The 13,289-nt window shown below is 43.1% G+C and overlaps 1 protein-coding gene across 1 annotated transcript; it reads left to right on the forward strand.

Moving 5' to 3' along the window:
* Nucleotides 1-8,662: 8,662 nt before the first annotated feature.
* Nucleotides 8,663-12,372, forward strand: LOC149250337 (uncharacterized). Its single transcript, XM_089453625.1, has 3 exons — nt 8,663-8,857; nt 9,091-12,110; nt 12,219-12,372. The coding sequence occupies exons 1-3, from the start codon at nt 8,663-8,665 to the stop codon at nt 12,370-12,372; spliced, it is 3,369 nt and encodes a 1,122-aa protein (XP_089309751.1).
* The last annotated feature ends 917 nt before the right edge of the window (nt 12,373-13,289 follow it).

Consider the following 13,289-nt stretch of genomic DNA (forward strand, 5'->3'; position numbering starts at 1 on the left):
TCCCTTCATCCTTATCTCTTAATAACTCATCTGCATTAGTTTCATCATCTGCACCTTGCACTATGGCTCATTGTCCGGTTTCGACCCCCCCTCTGTGTGCCTCTACTGCTCCACCTTCCGTGCCTCCACTCCCCTCCTCTTCATCTCAGTCATCCTCCTCGCAGTCTTCCTCCCACCCATACTCTCTTCGCCCACGTCCCCAGCTACCAGGCTCTCAGGGAGGCCTGGGCATTGTCCCTCTGGGTATGGGACCTCTGTCGACCAGAGGTAGAAAATCTGATCTCTCCAAAGCCATCTGGAGGGCCGGTGCGGAGGTCGCATCAGGCCGGCAGTCGATGGGGTCCTTAGAGCAGCCACTACCCCCCGGGGCGGTCCTCCATGAAGTGCTTATCATTCAATTGCAAGGGATTGGCTAGTGCCCCCAAAAAACTAGCCATTCGAAGGCTTTTTGAGACTGAGCATCCTGACATTATCCTCCTCCAAGAGACTCTGGGCCCAGCAGAGGACATCTCTCATTGCTTAAAAACTCTGGCTTCGAGATGGAAGTTCTTGGCCTTAGATGCCTCGGGTCGTTCAGGGGGTCTGGCGATCGGATACAACCCTAGATCAATCAGGATCGATTCATCTTGGGGTGGACAAGGATTTATGTGAGTGGACATATTCGCGGAAGAACTTGGAAAAACATTCCTTATAGTGAATGTTTATGGACCTTGCCACCTCAGGGAGCCTTTCTGGAGGCACCTGCTGTTATAGACATTTTTGTGCCTTACAGCATTGAGCATGAAATGTCCATAATCCAAGGGATCCCAAAGTCCCTAAAAGAGTTGTTCCTGCCCCTAAAGGAACAAGGTCAACCAATGACAGCTTCTCCCAGAAGTTCTCCACCAAAAACCACTCCGAAACAGTCAATTCAGGATCAATTCAGAAGCTCTTCTAGCTGCCCGCGTTGCAATGCACCCCAATACACTAGCTGGGTGCATTGCAACGCACCTAAATGCACTACCAGGGTGCGCTGAGCGGGAAATGACAAATGGAAAGCTCATTCAACGAGGTGGAAAGACCATGGAAGCTTCCAGAATCTTCTCCAATGACACTTGCCTCAATAAATTCGACTAGTGATGAGTAAGAGGCTCTCAACCTCCAAGTGGAAGCAAGAACTGACAGAGAGAAGCCACAAGTCAAAACATAAGCTGACTCATCCTCTCTGCTTACATCTATATATGGATCCCTCATCCCAGAGATCCACGAGACTGGAATTTTGTACTTTGCAGAGAATTGTTGTTGGTTTGAGATCGAGATTAGTACATTGGGTGATTTATGCTTTGTTGGAGGAGAGGAAGGGATTCCTTTGCTAGGAGGTAGATGCTGGATCGGGACTCACTTGGTTGTATCTCCTCTTGGACTTTCTTATCATATCAATAAAGCTATTTGAGTTTCTCCTATATGCTTGTATATCAATGATGTTTTGTTATATTTGCATATTGAGTTTATATCTGATCCTAAACTAGTTATGAATGTAAATCCATGTCTTTTGTGTAGTTTTCCTCTCTTGTGATCTTGCAGGAACTTGGTGAAGCTGGACCAGGGAAGGAGCAGGCAGCGGGAAACAAGCAAAAGAGAGTGATTGGATCGACAAGCTAGCGAAAGACACAGGTCAGTTACATCCTTCTTCTCCATTTACATTTCATGAAGAAGAATACTCAGATAGTTTTCCTTGTTTATTGCTAAGGAACTATCACACCTTAGAGTGGGATAGGGGCATTCTGAATTGGATACTTTTCCCAACAACAAATTGGCGACTCCGCTGGGGAGAGTATCTTGTTAGTTTATTTGTGTTTCTATTGTTGTTCATCTCATAAACTCAAGAGTGCCGAATCGAACTGCATTTGCCATTTTCAAATGCAAAGTAGAGATCAACTACTCTAGTCCATTCACTGAGCTTGTTTATGATCTGAACAGCTGATCCACAAGTGCTCTAACAACCCTTTGTGATAGATCTTAGTCCTCTAAATCATCCCTCTAATTGTACCTAATTGATAGCTTTTATCCGGCCAAAAACCGTAGATTAAACTGCAAACCGTGACCCAGAACCCAGAAACAACTCTCATTTCTGCTTCAGCGCAGACTCTGTGAAGAGGTTCTGCATTTCAACGCAGGTCCCGAGAAGGCTACCTACGCTGAAGTTCAGTTTCTCTGTGCTGGGGGTGCGCTGATCAGCCTTTGCCTTGTGCAGCTGTGGTTCCCTGCTTCCTTTTGCTCAGTTTTATCTCTGTTTTTTGCAGCCTGTTATCAGTGTGTGTACCTATCTGAAACCCCTTTTCTTTGCCTCAATTCCGCCTCAGTTGTATAAAGAAACTGTATTTGTTCTTTGTGTATTTGTTACATCATTTGCAGTTTCCCATCACAAAAGTAAACTAGTCATACTGTCGCCCTTAGATCTAGACCTGTCGTAAGTGTCGTTTTGATATTAGGAGTGAGTCTGTTTGCTGTTCACAGTTGATTAAGCTTTTACTTTTGTCGTTTGGTTTGAATTTATGAATTTCTAAGTGTCGAAACAAGTAAATCATAAAGTGTCGTAATCGTCTTTTTGATTTCGAAAAAGGAACTTGTTTGTGTTTTTCACTTGAAATCGAATTCAAATTTGTACAACAGCTTTCTTTTTAGGCATCAATATTAAGAAAGAGAAAACAAATACATGCATATGTGCATTTGCATTTTGACAGTTTGTATGTGTTGATTTAGGAAAAGTGCATTTACAGTGTGCTCTATGCTTTTTGAGAAAAGATTGTGTCTTTCTTTTCCCCTTGTAGCTAGGATTTTCATTGTTGAAAAGATATAAAAGCTTGCTTATCATCTTTAGACTGCATTTAGGAATTGTATCATACATCTCGTGGTGATCCAAAAAGGAAAACTTCTAAGAAAGATCAACCTAAAATAAATTGAATGAACTTAACAACGCTTTGTAACTTAACGCACAACATAGAGGTCTAGGCTAGAGACGTGTTCCAGCGTCGTAAAACCTGGTAACTGTTGCCTCACTGATGGTTGGGTGATTCCTCCTGAGAGACAATAAGTGCCAGTATGGATTGTGCTCCCATGTACCGTCGTGTATATATTGGGAGACCCCTATAGGCATAAAACCTTTATCCATAGGAAGCCGTGTTGGCCGCCCTACTGATCGCAATGCACTGAACACAGCATTCAGGAAGATTGACCGCCCGTACCTTAAAAAGTATTCTGCGGTTTTGCGAAAAGTTTGGCACACCCTCTACCTAGAACTCCAGAGCAGTCCCTTTCGTTCCTTTTCAGACTCCTTAACGGAAAAGGTCCATCTGAGCACTTGTCACTTCAGGCTCATTAAAAATCGAAGGAGACTAGAGTCATCTTTAGCTTTTTCTCGACTCTTTAAAATTGAAAAAGCAAGTTGTGTCTAAGCGTCGTTAAAATTTATTTTAAACGGAACAATCACCCCTTTTTCCTGCGTTGATCTTTAGGTTGAGAAAATGGAGCCCACCAACCAAGGAATTCCCCTTGGTGGAAATCCTAGTCCCTTCTCCTCTTGGGGAGATGTTGGTGCGCCCCATATGGCCACATTGTCACTTCCAGGACTGACAATTGGCCTGTCGGTCTGGCTCTTCTCAACAAATGTCGTTCAGAACACCACTATTCCTGAATAGTCGAATCAACAGTTAGACGAGTCCATAATTTCCCACCAACCTTCTACTTCCTCTAATTCTTCTTCTCTTCCTTCCTCTTCACGTGACGGGACTGGTAAAGCTAAAAACCAAGTTCCTAAGGAGAAAAAGGAAAAGAAGAAGAAAGAGAAAAAGAAGAAGGAGCCAAAGGCGAATAAGCGAAAACAAGTGTCATCTGATGAAAATCCACACACAGCACTGACCAGGCCTAAATCGCCATGTGTCATCTGCAAGGGATACCACTTTCACAGAGATTGTCCTTGCATCCCTCGGATACTAAGGGACTGGACTCCCCGTTTGCACAATCCGGTGTCGTCAACCTCTGATAGCGATGTTGAAAGTACACCATCAACTAGCGAAAGTGAAGTCCCAGGACAAAAAGGGAGGGCTAGACCTCCCTGTAGACTGTGCGAAGGCAACCATGCCCTCCACCGTTGTCCCTTCTTAGACGAGGCTAAAAGAGTCTTGGAAGATCGTCCGGTTTTGCCGTTGCGACTTCCTCCTGGATATAAAAAAGTCTTGCCAAGTCCTTCGTTAGTTGAGAATCCAGCTGGCCCGCTGAAGTGGTCAGCTGAAGCGCAGGTCATTGAAGATGAACCTACTAAATCCATACCCGACGAAAGTCAAAAGGTCGAGGCGGCAGTTGACCCGGTCTTGCCTTCAGAGGTTTTATCTTCGAATGATACAGTCATTGAAGAGGATAAGGATGACACCATCCAAATTCTCTTCATCAACACAGACTCCGACGAACACGGGGGCAATGCGCCCATTCCTTTATCGCAGGAAGGAAGTTCGTCAAAGCAATATCTGGCCGTCTACTCGGTCCCACCACCAAGCAACCTAGTTGTATCCTTCGACTGGAACCAACTAGGCAGACCCCGGTTACTAGCAAGCATACCATTCCGGATTATCGTTCAAATATACAAAATGGTCATGGTTGGCACCATCATTGATGAGGGGGCATCTGTGAGTATCCTTTCCTCTATTGCTTGGAAAGCGCTTGGTTCGCCTTCGCTTTTGCCTGAAATGAGAAATCTGACAGGCTTCAATAAAGGAACCAGTCGACCTTTAGGGATCCTCCCCAATGTGCCCATAACATTGAAAGGGAAGACCGTTCAAATGAACGTGATGGTCGTTCAAGGACCCTTGGATTATAGCCTACTCCTTGGACGAGACTATATATATTGCATGGGAGCCATCGTCTCCTCACTCTTTAGAGTAATGTGTTTTCCGCACGAAGGAAGAGTGGTCAAGCTCGTGGACCAGCTTTCATTTCCTGGATCACGCATCGCAAATAGTCATATACCATCCCTAAATGGTCTCTTCACACAAGAAATGTCTCAACCCACGGTCTGTCCTCCCGATGAGCGCGAGTGATTCGGAAGGATATGACTGGAACCCAGGGGGCATGCGTCCTGGTCTGCTTCGGAAGAAAAACTTTGGGTATAGGGTAGGTTTCCGCGAGAGAATATGACTAGTCCGTACCCCGTCCGTGATTGGAAGAGGGGTTGTTCTAGAATAAGATTCTTTTGTCAAAGTTATGTGTTTGACAGAACAGAGTCACTCACCTTTGTTCATCTCGATGGACATAGCCAAAGAAGTGTTTTGTTTGCTGTGTGAATAAGACAATCTTTGGGTAACCCGAAAGAGGTAGGCCTCTCTTGGTAAAACAAATGTTTTGGCGGAAGTGAAGTAGGGGTAACCTTGAAATCGTACTTTATACCTGGGGGCACGTAAACCTTTTGGATTGCAAGCAAGGGGTGGCTATTTATTTTTTAAATTTTTAGGTCCTCCCTTTAAACCTGTAGGTCTAACCCTTTAAACTCGTAGGATTAGTCATTTCCGAACTTGCATAAAGAAAGGATGTGGGGCAAAAATCTAAAAGTTGCCGTTTTTATATGAGACATTCTTATCATATGACTGGATTAATCGAGCAGTTTTAGCGCATAGTTCATGCTCGTTAAAAAATAAACATAAGATCGAGCAAGTGTTTCAACCTGCGTTTAAGCTCATTAAAAAATGAACTACCCTTCGATAAATAACCACAGTGAATGTAACATTATCAGCCATTAAAACCTTGGTCGTGTTTGCACCGTCACCTCCACTTTTCCATTGGCCGATCATTCACCTCCATTTGATTGTTTACCCATTTTGAGGAACAACTGCGAAGAGTGATTTCACTAGCCATCCTTGTGACACTACCGTGATTGGAAAATTCCAACCCTTACCTGGAATCAGCTGCTACCCGTTTTATCACTCGTTCCTCAAAAGACGAGTCTCCTTTAAGCTCTTTTCATCTGACTCGTAAAATATGAAAAGATTGCCGAGTTTTGGCCTTCCAGCTCTTTAAAGCGACCGGAAGTGCTATCCCTCCTCTAGATTTTAATCTTTTTGGACCTGAGGGATTATTGCACAAAAAGATCGAGCGCTTGTTTTGTTCGGCTTGTTAAAACTATCGAAAACTCATCCCTTCTGTATTGTTTTATCCTTTTTCAGACTTAAGGGATTAGATGACGAAAAAGGAACTTTGGAGTTATCTTTACGTACCTTTTCAGACTCTCTAAAGATGAAAAGGACCGAGTTATCTTTGTCGTTAGACTCGTTAAAAAGATCAATAGCGACAAACTTGTCTTTAGACGAGAACGAGTTTCACTATCGCTAGGCTCGTTAAAACATAGCGATGGGTTTGCCCGAAGGGCAAATTATAGAACAAGCATATGTTATCCTCCTCAAGCTTGACAAAAATAAAGAGGTACTGGTCAGAAATGACTGGGGAAAAATTGGGAAGAAACTCAAAGAACTTTTACTGGTAGCAAGTCGCTCTTGAACATGACACTTCCACTCCGTGCCTGAGTCGGGTTGGGTTGTTTCATTCACCGGTCACATCACCATGGTCTTGCCATACCATCCATCTTTGGGGTAGATGCTACCAATCCATCACATAAGTGTCGCCGATATGTTCAAGAGAAGTCATCCAGAGAAGTCAACCGTGTCCCGTCCACTACCATGCATTATCCTTCATTCTTTCATGACCGCCACCCTGAACCATATATCATCAGATCGTTTTCACCTCCATCAAAATCATTTGCTCCATTCCGTGTCACTGATGTGGGATACATTAAGGCCCTCCTTTGACGGATCGCTTCTTGTCGACGTCATCTCATTATCCAAGAAGTTGATCTAGGAACACCCCCTTCAGTACTTTGAAGCTTGCATGCCTCAATGGCAAGTTTCTCACTTCCGGCGACAGGTATACATCAATGACCTTCGATCGAAAGATTTTGCGTGGTGTTCGACGCCAAGTCCTTTATTCATACCACGTGAATTGTACTGCAGTACCTTGAGGGTCATTATCATTATCGGTGATTCCTCTCGCGCTTGTTAACAGTTTACGTCATTGACTGGTAATCAAGCGATGTCTTTCCATGTTCGACTTTAGAACATTTCTCACATGGATCGACTTGTACTTAGAGTGAAGATCGAACGAGATTGAAGACCCCGGATCTAGTTTCATCCATCCGGGCTGCGATATATATTCAGGAAAAATAAATACATTGACATGTACAGCATTGCAGCAGATAATCATCCTACCAAAAGGATGATGACTTCATCAGTCTACCATCAGACGATTGTCTGTTCTATGTACAGAAAAATGAATTTATAAAGCTAAGCATGGGAATGCCCGCCTCAGCTAGATCATGAAAACAATATGAAAAATAATGTATTGTATTGTATATTATTACAGGTCTCCTCCCAGCATTGAAAGAACTTCGGATCCTCCTAATAAATCATTTCACCCGATAAACGGCCTCATACATTAGGGGGCAACTGTTATAGACATTTTTGTGCCTTACAGCATTGAGCATGAAATTTCCATAATCCAAGGGATCCCAAAGTCCCTAAAAGAGTTGTTCATGCCCCCAAAGGAACAAGGTCAACCAATGACAGCTTCTCCCAGAAGTTCTCCACCAAAAACCACTCAGAAACAGTCAATTCAGGATCAATTCAGAAGCTCTTCTAGCTGCCTGCGTTGCAATGCACCCCAGTACACTAGCTAGGTGCATTGCAATGCACCTAAATGCACTACCAGGGTGGCTGAGTGGGAAATGACAAATGGCAAGCTCATTCAACGAGGTGGAAAGACCATGGAAGCTTTCAGAATCTTCTCCAATGACACTTGCCTCAATGAATTCGACTAGTGATGAGTAAGAGGCTCTCAACCTCCAAGTGGAAGGAAGAACTAACAGAGAGAAGCCACAAGTCAAAACATAAGCTGACTCATCCTCTCTGCTTACATCTATATATGGATCCCTCATCCCAGAGATCCAGGAGGCTGGAATTTTGTACTTTGCAGAGAATTGCTGTTGGTTTGAGATCGATATTAGTACATTGGGTGATTTATGCTTTGTTGGAGGAGAGGAAGGGATTCCTTTGCTGGGAGGTAGATGCTGGATCGAGACTCACTTGGTTGTATCTCCTCTTGGACTTTCTTATCATATCAATAAAGCTATTTGAGTTTCTCCTATATGCTTGTATATCAATGATGTTTTGTTATATTTACATATTTAGTTTATATCTGATCCTAAACTAGTTATGAATGTAAATCCATGTCTTTTGTGTAGTTTTCCTCTCTTGTGATCTTGCAGGAACTTGGTGAAGCTGGACCAGGGAAGGAGCAGGCAGCGGGAAACAAGCAAAAGAGGAGAGTGATTGGATCGACAAGCTAGCGAAAGACACAGGTCAGTTACATCCTTCTTCTCCATTTACATTTCATGAAGAAGAATACTCAGATAGTTTTCCTTGTTTGTTGCTAAGGCACTATCACACCTTAGAGTGGGATAGGGGCATTCTGAATTGGATACTTTTCCCAACAATACCTGCTAAACCTCTCCTTATTAGCAGCGGACCATACCATCCTGGGGGGCGACCTAAATTTTTCTCTGGGCTTCCGTGAATCTTGGGGTTCCATGGCACAAGTGGATTCCATCACCGACTTTATGAGGAATGCCCTTGAGCAGTCAGATTTTATTGATATCCCCTTACAGAAGCCTATGCCTATGTGGAGGAACAGAAGGGTGGGAACTGCTGCATTGGCTCGAAGACTGGACAGATTCCTTCTTAAACGACCCCTGATTCAGTATCTTCACCTCTACAAACAATGGGTTGGTTTTGGGGGATTATCAGATCACTCCCCTATCTTCCTGGAAATCCTAGGGCCTCACCAAAAGCCAAAAGCTCCTTACAAATTCAATCATCTTTGGCTCCAAGATCAAGGTTTCATAAAATTGGTCTCGGACTACTGGAAAGCACATCCCATAAACAGAGAAACATCAATGTCAAAGGGTTTCTGTAAGAATATCTCGGAGCTAAAGCAATTGTCATAAACTGGGCCCAGGAGAAGAATAGAAGGGATTCAGCCCTGCTCTCATCAATTGAAGAAGAGTTGAGTACTCTGCTGGATGAGCGAAACCTGGGCTTCACCTCGGCCGGGGATAAGACTCGACTGATTGAATTGGAAAATCAGAGGTCTACTCTGCTCAGACAAAGGGAGGAAAACCTCAGATTACGAAGCAGGGCTATTTGGCTGAAAGCAGGGGACAAAAACTCTAGATTTTTCCACAACTATGCAAAAGGAAGGAAAGTGGCCAACACTATCTGGAACCTTCCTATACCAGAAGGGGGCCTTGCAGACACCTTCAATAAACTCTCCCAGCTGGGTACCTCACACTTCAGGAGCCTGTACAGAAGCCCTCCTGGTTCAAACTTGGCAGAAATCATTGAGGTGGCCACACACTTCCCCAGATATGTAAACGAGGATGACTCGGCTGATCTCACGGCCCCGGTAACATTGGAGGAACTGGAAAGCACACTCAAGTGGTTCAAGAGAGACAAAAGCCCCGGCCCTGACGGTTGGTCCATCGAATTTTACCTAGCCTTCTATGACCTGCTGGGACAGGACCTGCTCAGTGTGATAGAGGAAAGCAGATCATCTGGGTGTTTATATCATGCCATAAACTCGACATTCATTGCTCTCATTCCTAAGTCTGACACCCCATCTTCATTTGATGACTTCCGCCCCATCTCACTCTGCAATGTACTCTACAAGATCATATCTAAGATTATTGCTAACCGGCTTAAACCTATCCTATCAAATCACATTGCTCCCCAGCAATTTGCTTTCCTTGAGGATAGGCAGATTCATGAAGCAATTGGGTCCGCCCAGGAAGCCCTGCACTCTATCTGGTCCAAACATCTCAAGTGCACTCTCTTGAAAATCGATCTATCAAAAGCCTTCGACCGGGTCAGCTGGCTTTACATTAAGATGCTCCTTATTCACCTGGGCTTCCCTCTTCCCTTCATAAACTGGATCATGGCCTGTATTACCACTCCTACGTTCAGCATCCTGATCAATGGATCAGCCTCCCACTTCTTTCACTCTGAAAGGGGGCTTCGGCAGGGCTGTCCCCTATCACCCCTACTATTTCTATTAGTCATGGAAGGACTGAGCCGCTTAATCATCTCTGCTACAAGGGAGGGGACTCTAAAGGGCCTCAAGATCACTGAAGAATGTTTCCTCACACACCTGCTGTTCGTGGACGATGTACTCATACTATTGGATGGTAGCATAAGAGACTCACTGACTTTTTCTCGCCTACTACAGCTCTTCTCACGAGCCACGGGCATGCAGGTAAACAGAGAGAAATCTACTATATCACTGGCCCGTACCACAGTCAATGAATCCCAAGCCGCTCTACAGGCTTTCCCCTACATCATTCATCCATTGGACAGGGGCCTAAAGTATCTAGGTTTCTGGCTAAAACCCACTTGCCAGAAGATTGCAGATTGGACTTGGCTGGTATCTAAATTGGAAAAAAGGCTCTCCTGTTGGAGCCACAGATACCTCTCTAGGGCAGGCCGTTTAATCCTCATCAAATCAGTGCTGGAAGCTACTCCGGTTTTCTGGATGGCTCTAGCATGGATTCCTAGACACACTCTGGCTCGCCTCCAGCAGATCTGCAACAGATATCTCTGGGCAGGAAGCCAAGACAAACACATTTTTGCCTGGATAGGATGGCAGAAGATCGCTCTCCCAAAGAAGTGGGGAGGTTGGGGTCTAAAAGACCTTCCACTGTTCGCACAAGCATTGGCAGCAAAAATGAGCTGGGCATTGATAAATAGCCAGAACCTATGGACCCGCCTCTCTTACCACAAATACATTTGGCCCCTTGGCACTCTGGATTGGATCAGACTCCCAAATTGGAACAGAACAGGTGTATCATCTATTTGGAAAGCTCTTCTACACTCAATGCCTATGATCAGAGACAACTTGGCCTGGAAAATCAGAGACGGGACCCTGGCTAGAATTGGCATCGACCCATGGGTGGGCAGTGGTGGTAGGCACACCCTGCCACAAGACTTGGTTAATCACTTACTTGCTCACAATATCAAAGTGATTGCCCAGATTGCTGATAGGGAAGCCTCTGATATATTTCAACAGGCCTGGAGGACAGCACATCAAATAAACCTCCCTCCTAGATGGCATCAGGTATGGCAGACATACAGGGAGGCCCTGATAGAATCTCACATCAGAATCACTGAGGGGCCGGATGAACTAATTTGGAGCCAGTCTGAGAGCGGTTTTTACACTCCAAAGGATGGCTACACCCTACTTATTAGACACAAGAAACCAGAGGTTATTTCGACATGGTGGCACAGCATTTGGAAGCTCTCCGCTTCCTCGCGATCCAAGCTCTTCTTCTGGTGTGTTCTTAAGAACAAGGTGCCCACTGGAGAAAATCTAATGCACAGAGCTTACCTCGGACCCTCCTGGTGTGCGATATGCAAAGAAGCATCTGAAACCACTGAACATCTTTTCTTGAGATGCAGGCTGATACAAGAACTGTGGTCAGCTATCAAAAATACCATTTCTTACTCCGGCAACTGGGAGGGTACTGTTTTAACGGAGGCTTGGACAGACTGGGCATCACGGCACAAGGGGACCAAGACTGTTAACCTTCCTATCCTTGTTACTTGGCACATTTGGAAAGCACGCAACCGGCTCATCTTCAACGACCAACTTGTTCTTTGGCAATTGGTGGAGGCCGGCATTATCGCTGCTTACAGGGAACTACCAGATCCCCCTCCCCCGCAAATATGCCACCCTCACCCACCGTCCCGGATAGACCAAAACATACCTTGGGCATTTTTCGATGGGGCCGCAAACCAGCAGAGCTGTGGGGGGGGATTCATCATATTCAAATCCGAGCATCATTACTACAGGATTAAAGTAGGCCTGGGAATGGGAACAAACAATTTTGCAGAGCTCATTACCCTCCGTCATTTACTTCATTTTGCTTTGAGTCATCATATCTCTTGCATTAACATATTCGGGGATTCAAAAATCATCATAAATTGGTTCAACAACATATCTATTTGTCACATGCACACACTCAGCATCATATTGAATGAAGTTCTAGTACTCAAAGCAGCTTTTGACAACATCACATGTTCTCACATCTACAGGGAACATAACGAGAGTGCTGACAAGCTATCCAAGGAGGCCTCGTTGATGGACAGAGGAGTATGGGAGATCACAGAGGTACAGGGCCATCAGGAGTACAAATACTACCATCGCCCATATAATGATCCGAGATATCAGCATGCACCTGAGCAATAAACAATCTGAAAATTTTTGTACATGACAGAAACAGTATTTTGTAAATATTAAACATGTTTTTGAACAGCTAAGAAAAGCCGAAAGACATATTTTGTAAACAGGTATTTTATAGAATTTTGGAGGATGACCCTGCGAGGTACATCTGATCTGATATATAGGAACAGAATCTTTTTTGTAACTAACAGGCACACTGAGTATAGTGACCTCAGGCATATGCGCATAGCATCTTCAATATGTAATTTTCTACTTAATGAAAGTTACGGATTTTTCCAGTGGAAAAAAAAAATATATAACATAATTTTTTATCTAAATCTTTTTTTTTTTAATTTTATTTTTCAAATGTCATCTTTTTTATATTAAATTCATAAATTTGTTATTTTTCCATTTTTTTTATTTAATTTTTCATAAAAATATTTTATTTAACATGTCATTTTTATCGAAAATGCCCTAAAATACATATTTTTTTTAATAATAATTATATGCAAAATGTGTATTTTTTTTGAGTTTTTAAAATTATTACCTTTTAGTTACAATTATTTTATGTGTATTGAAATATTAATTAATGATATATAAATATAAAAAAAAAAAAAATCCTAACCTCAAAATATTAATTTTATGTTTCTTTCTAAACTTTGCAAAAAAAATTAAAAGTTTCATTATAAAAAACATTGCAAATGAAAACAAAAAAAAATAAAATTGGAAAACTATTAAAAACCAAATATCTTAGGATGAAAAACATAAAGAGGACATAAGAAAATTTTAAGTGTAAAAAATATGCCATAAAAAAATTTGTTGATGTTTCTAAAAATCAGCTTGAAAATCACCAACTTTGAAAAAGAATTATCCACACTTAATACATTAGAAAATTTAAATTGTCAAAAGTAATCCCTCTAAAGAAAGGGGTTGACATCACATCA

This window comes from Pinus tabuliformis, chromosome 7 (assembly GCF_031772625.1).
Source record: "Pinus tabuliformis cultivar Carrire ecotype Pingquan chromosome 7, CPIR1, whole genome shotgun sequence".
NCBI classification, from domain to species: Eukaryota; Viridiplantae; Streptophyta; class Pinopsida; order Pinales; family Pinaceae; genus Pinus; species Pinus tabuliformis.

Coding starts and splice junctions, on each gene's coding strand:
- LOC149250337 (XM_089453625.1), top strand. CDS start 8,663: ATGGCACAAGTGGATTCCATCACCGACTTTATGAGGAATGCCCTTGAG. Junction 8,858..9,090: donor TTCACCTCTACAAACAATGG/GTTGGTTTTGGG, acceptor AACTGGGCCCAG/GAGAAGAATAGAAGGGATTC. Junction 12,111..12,218: donor TCAAAAATCATCATAAATTG/GTTCAACAACAT, acceptor TCACATCTACAG/GGAACATAACGAGAGTGCTG.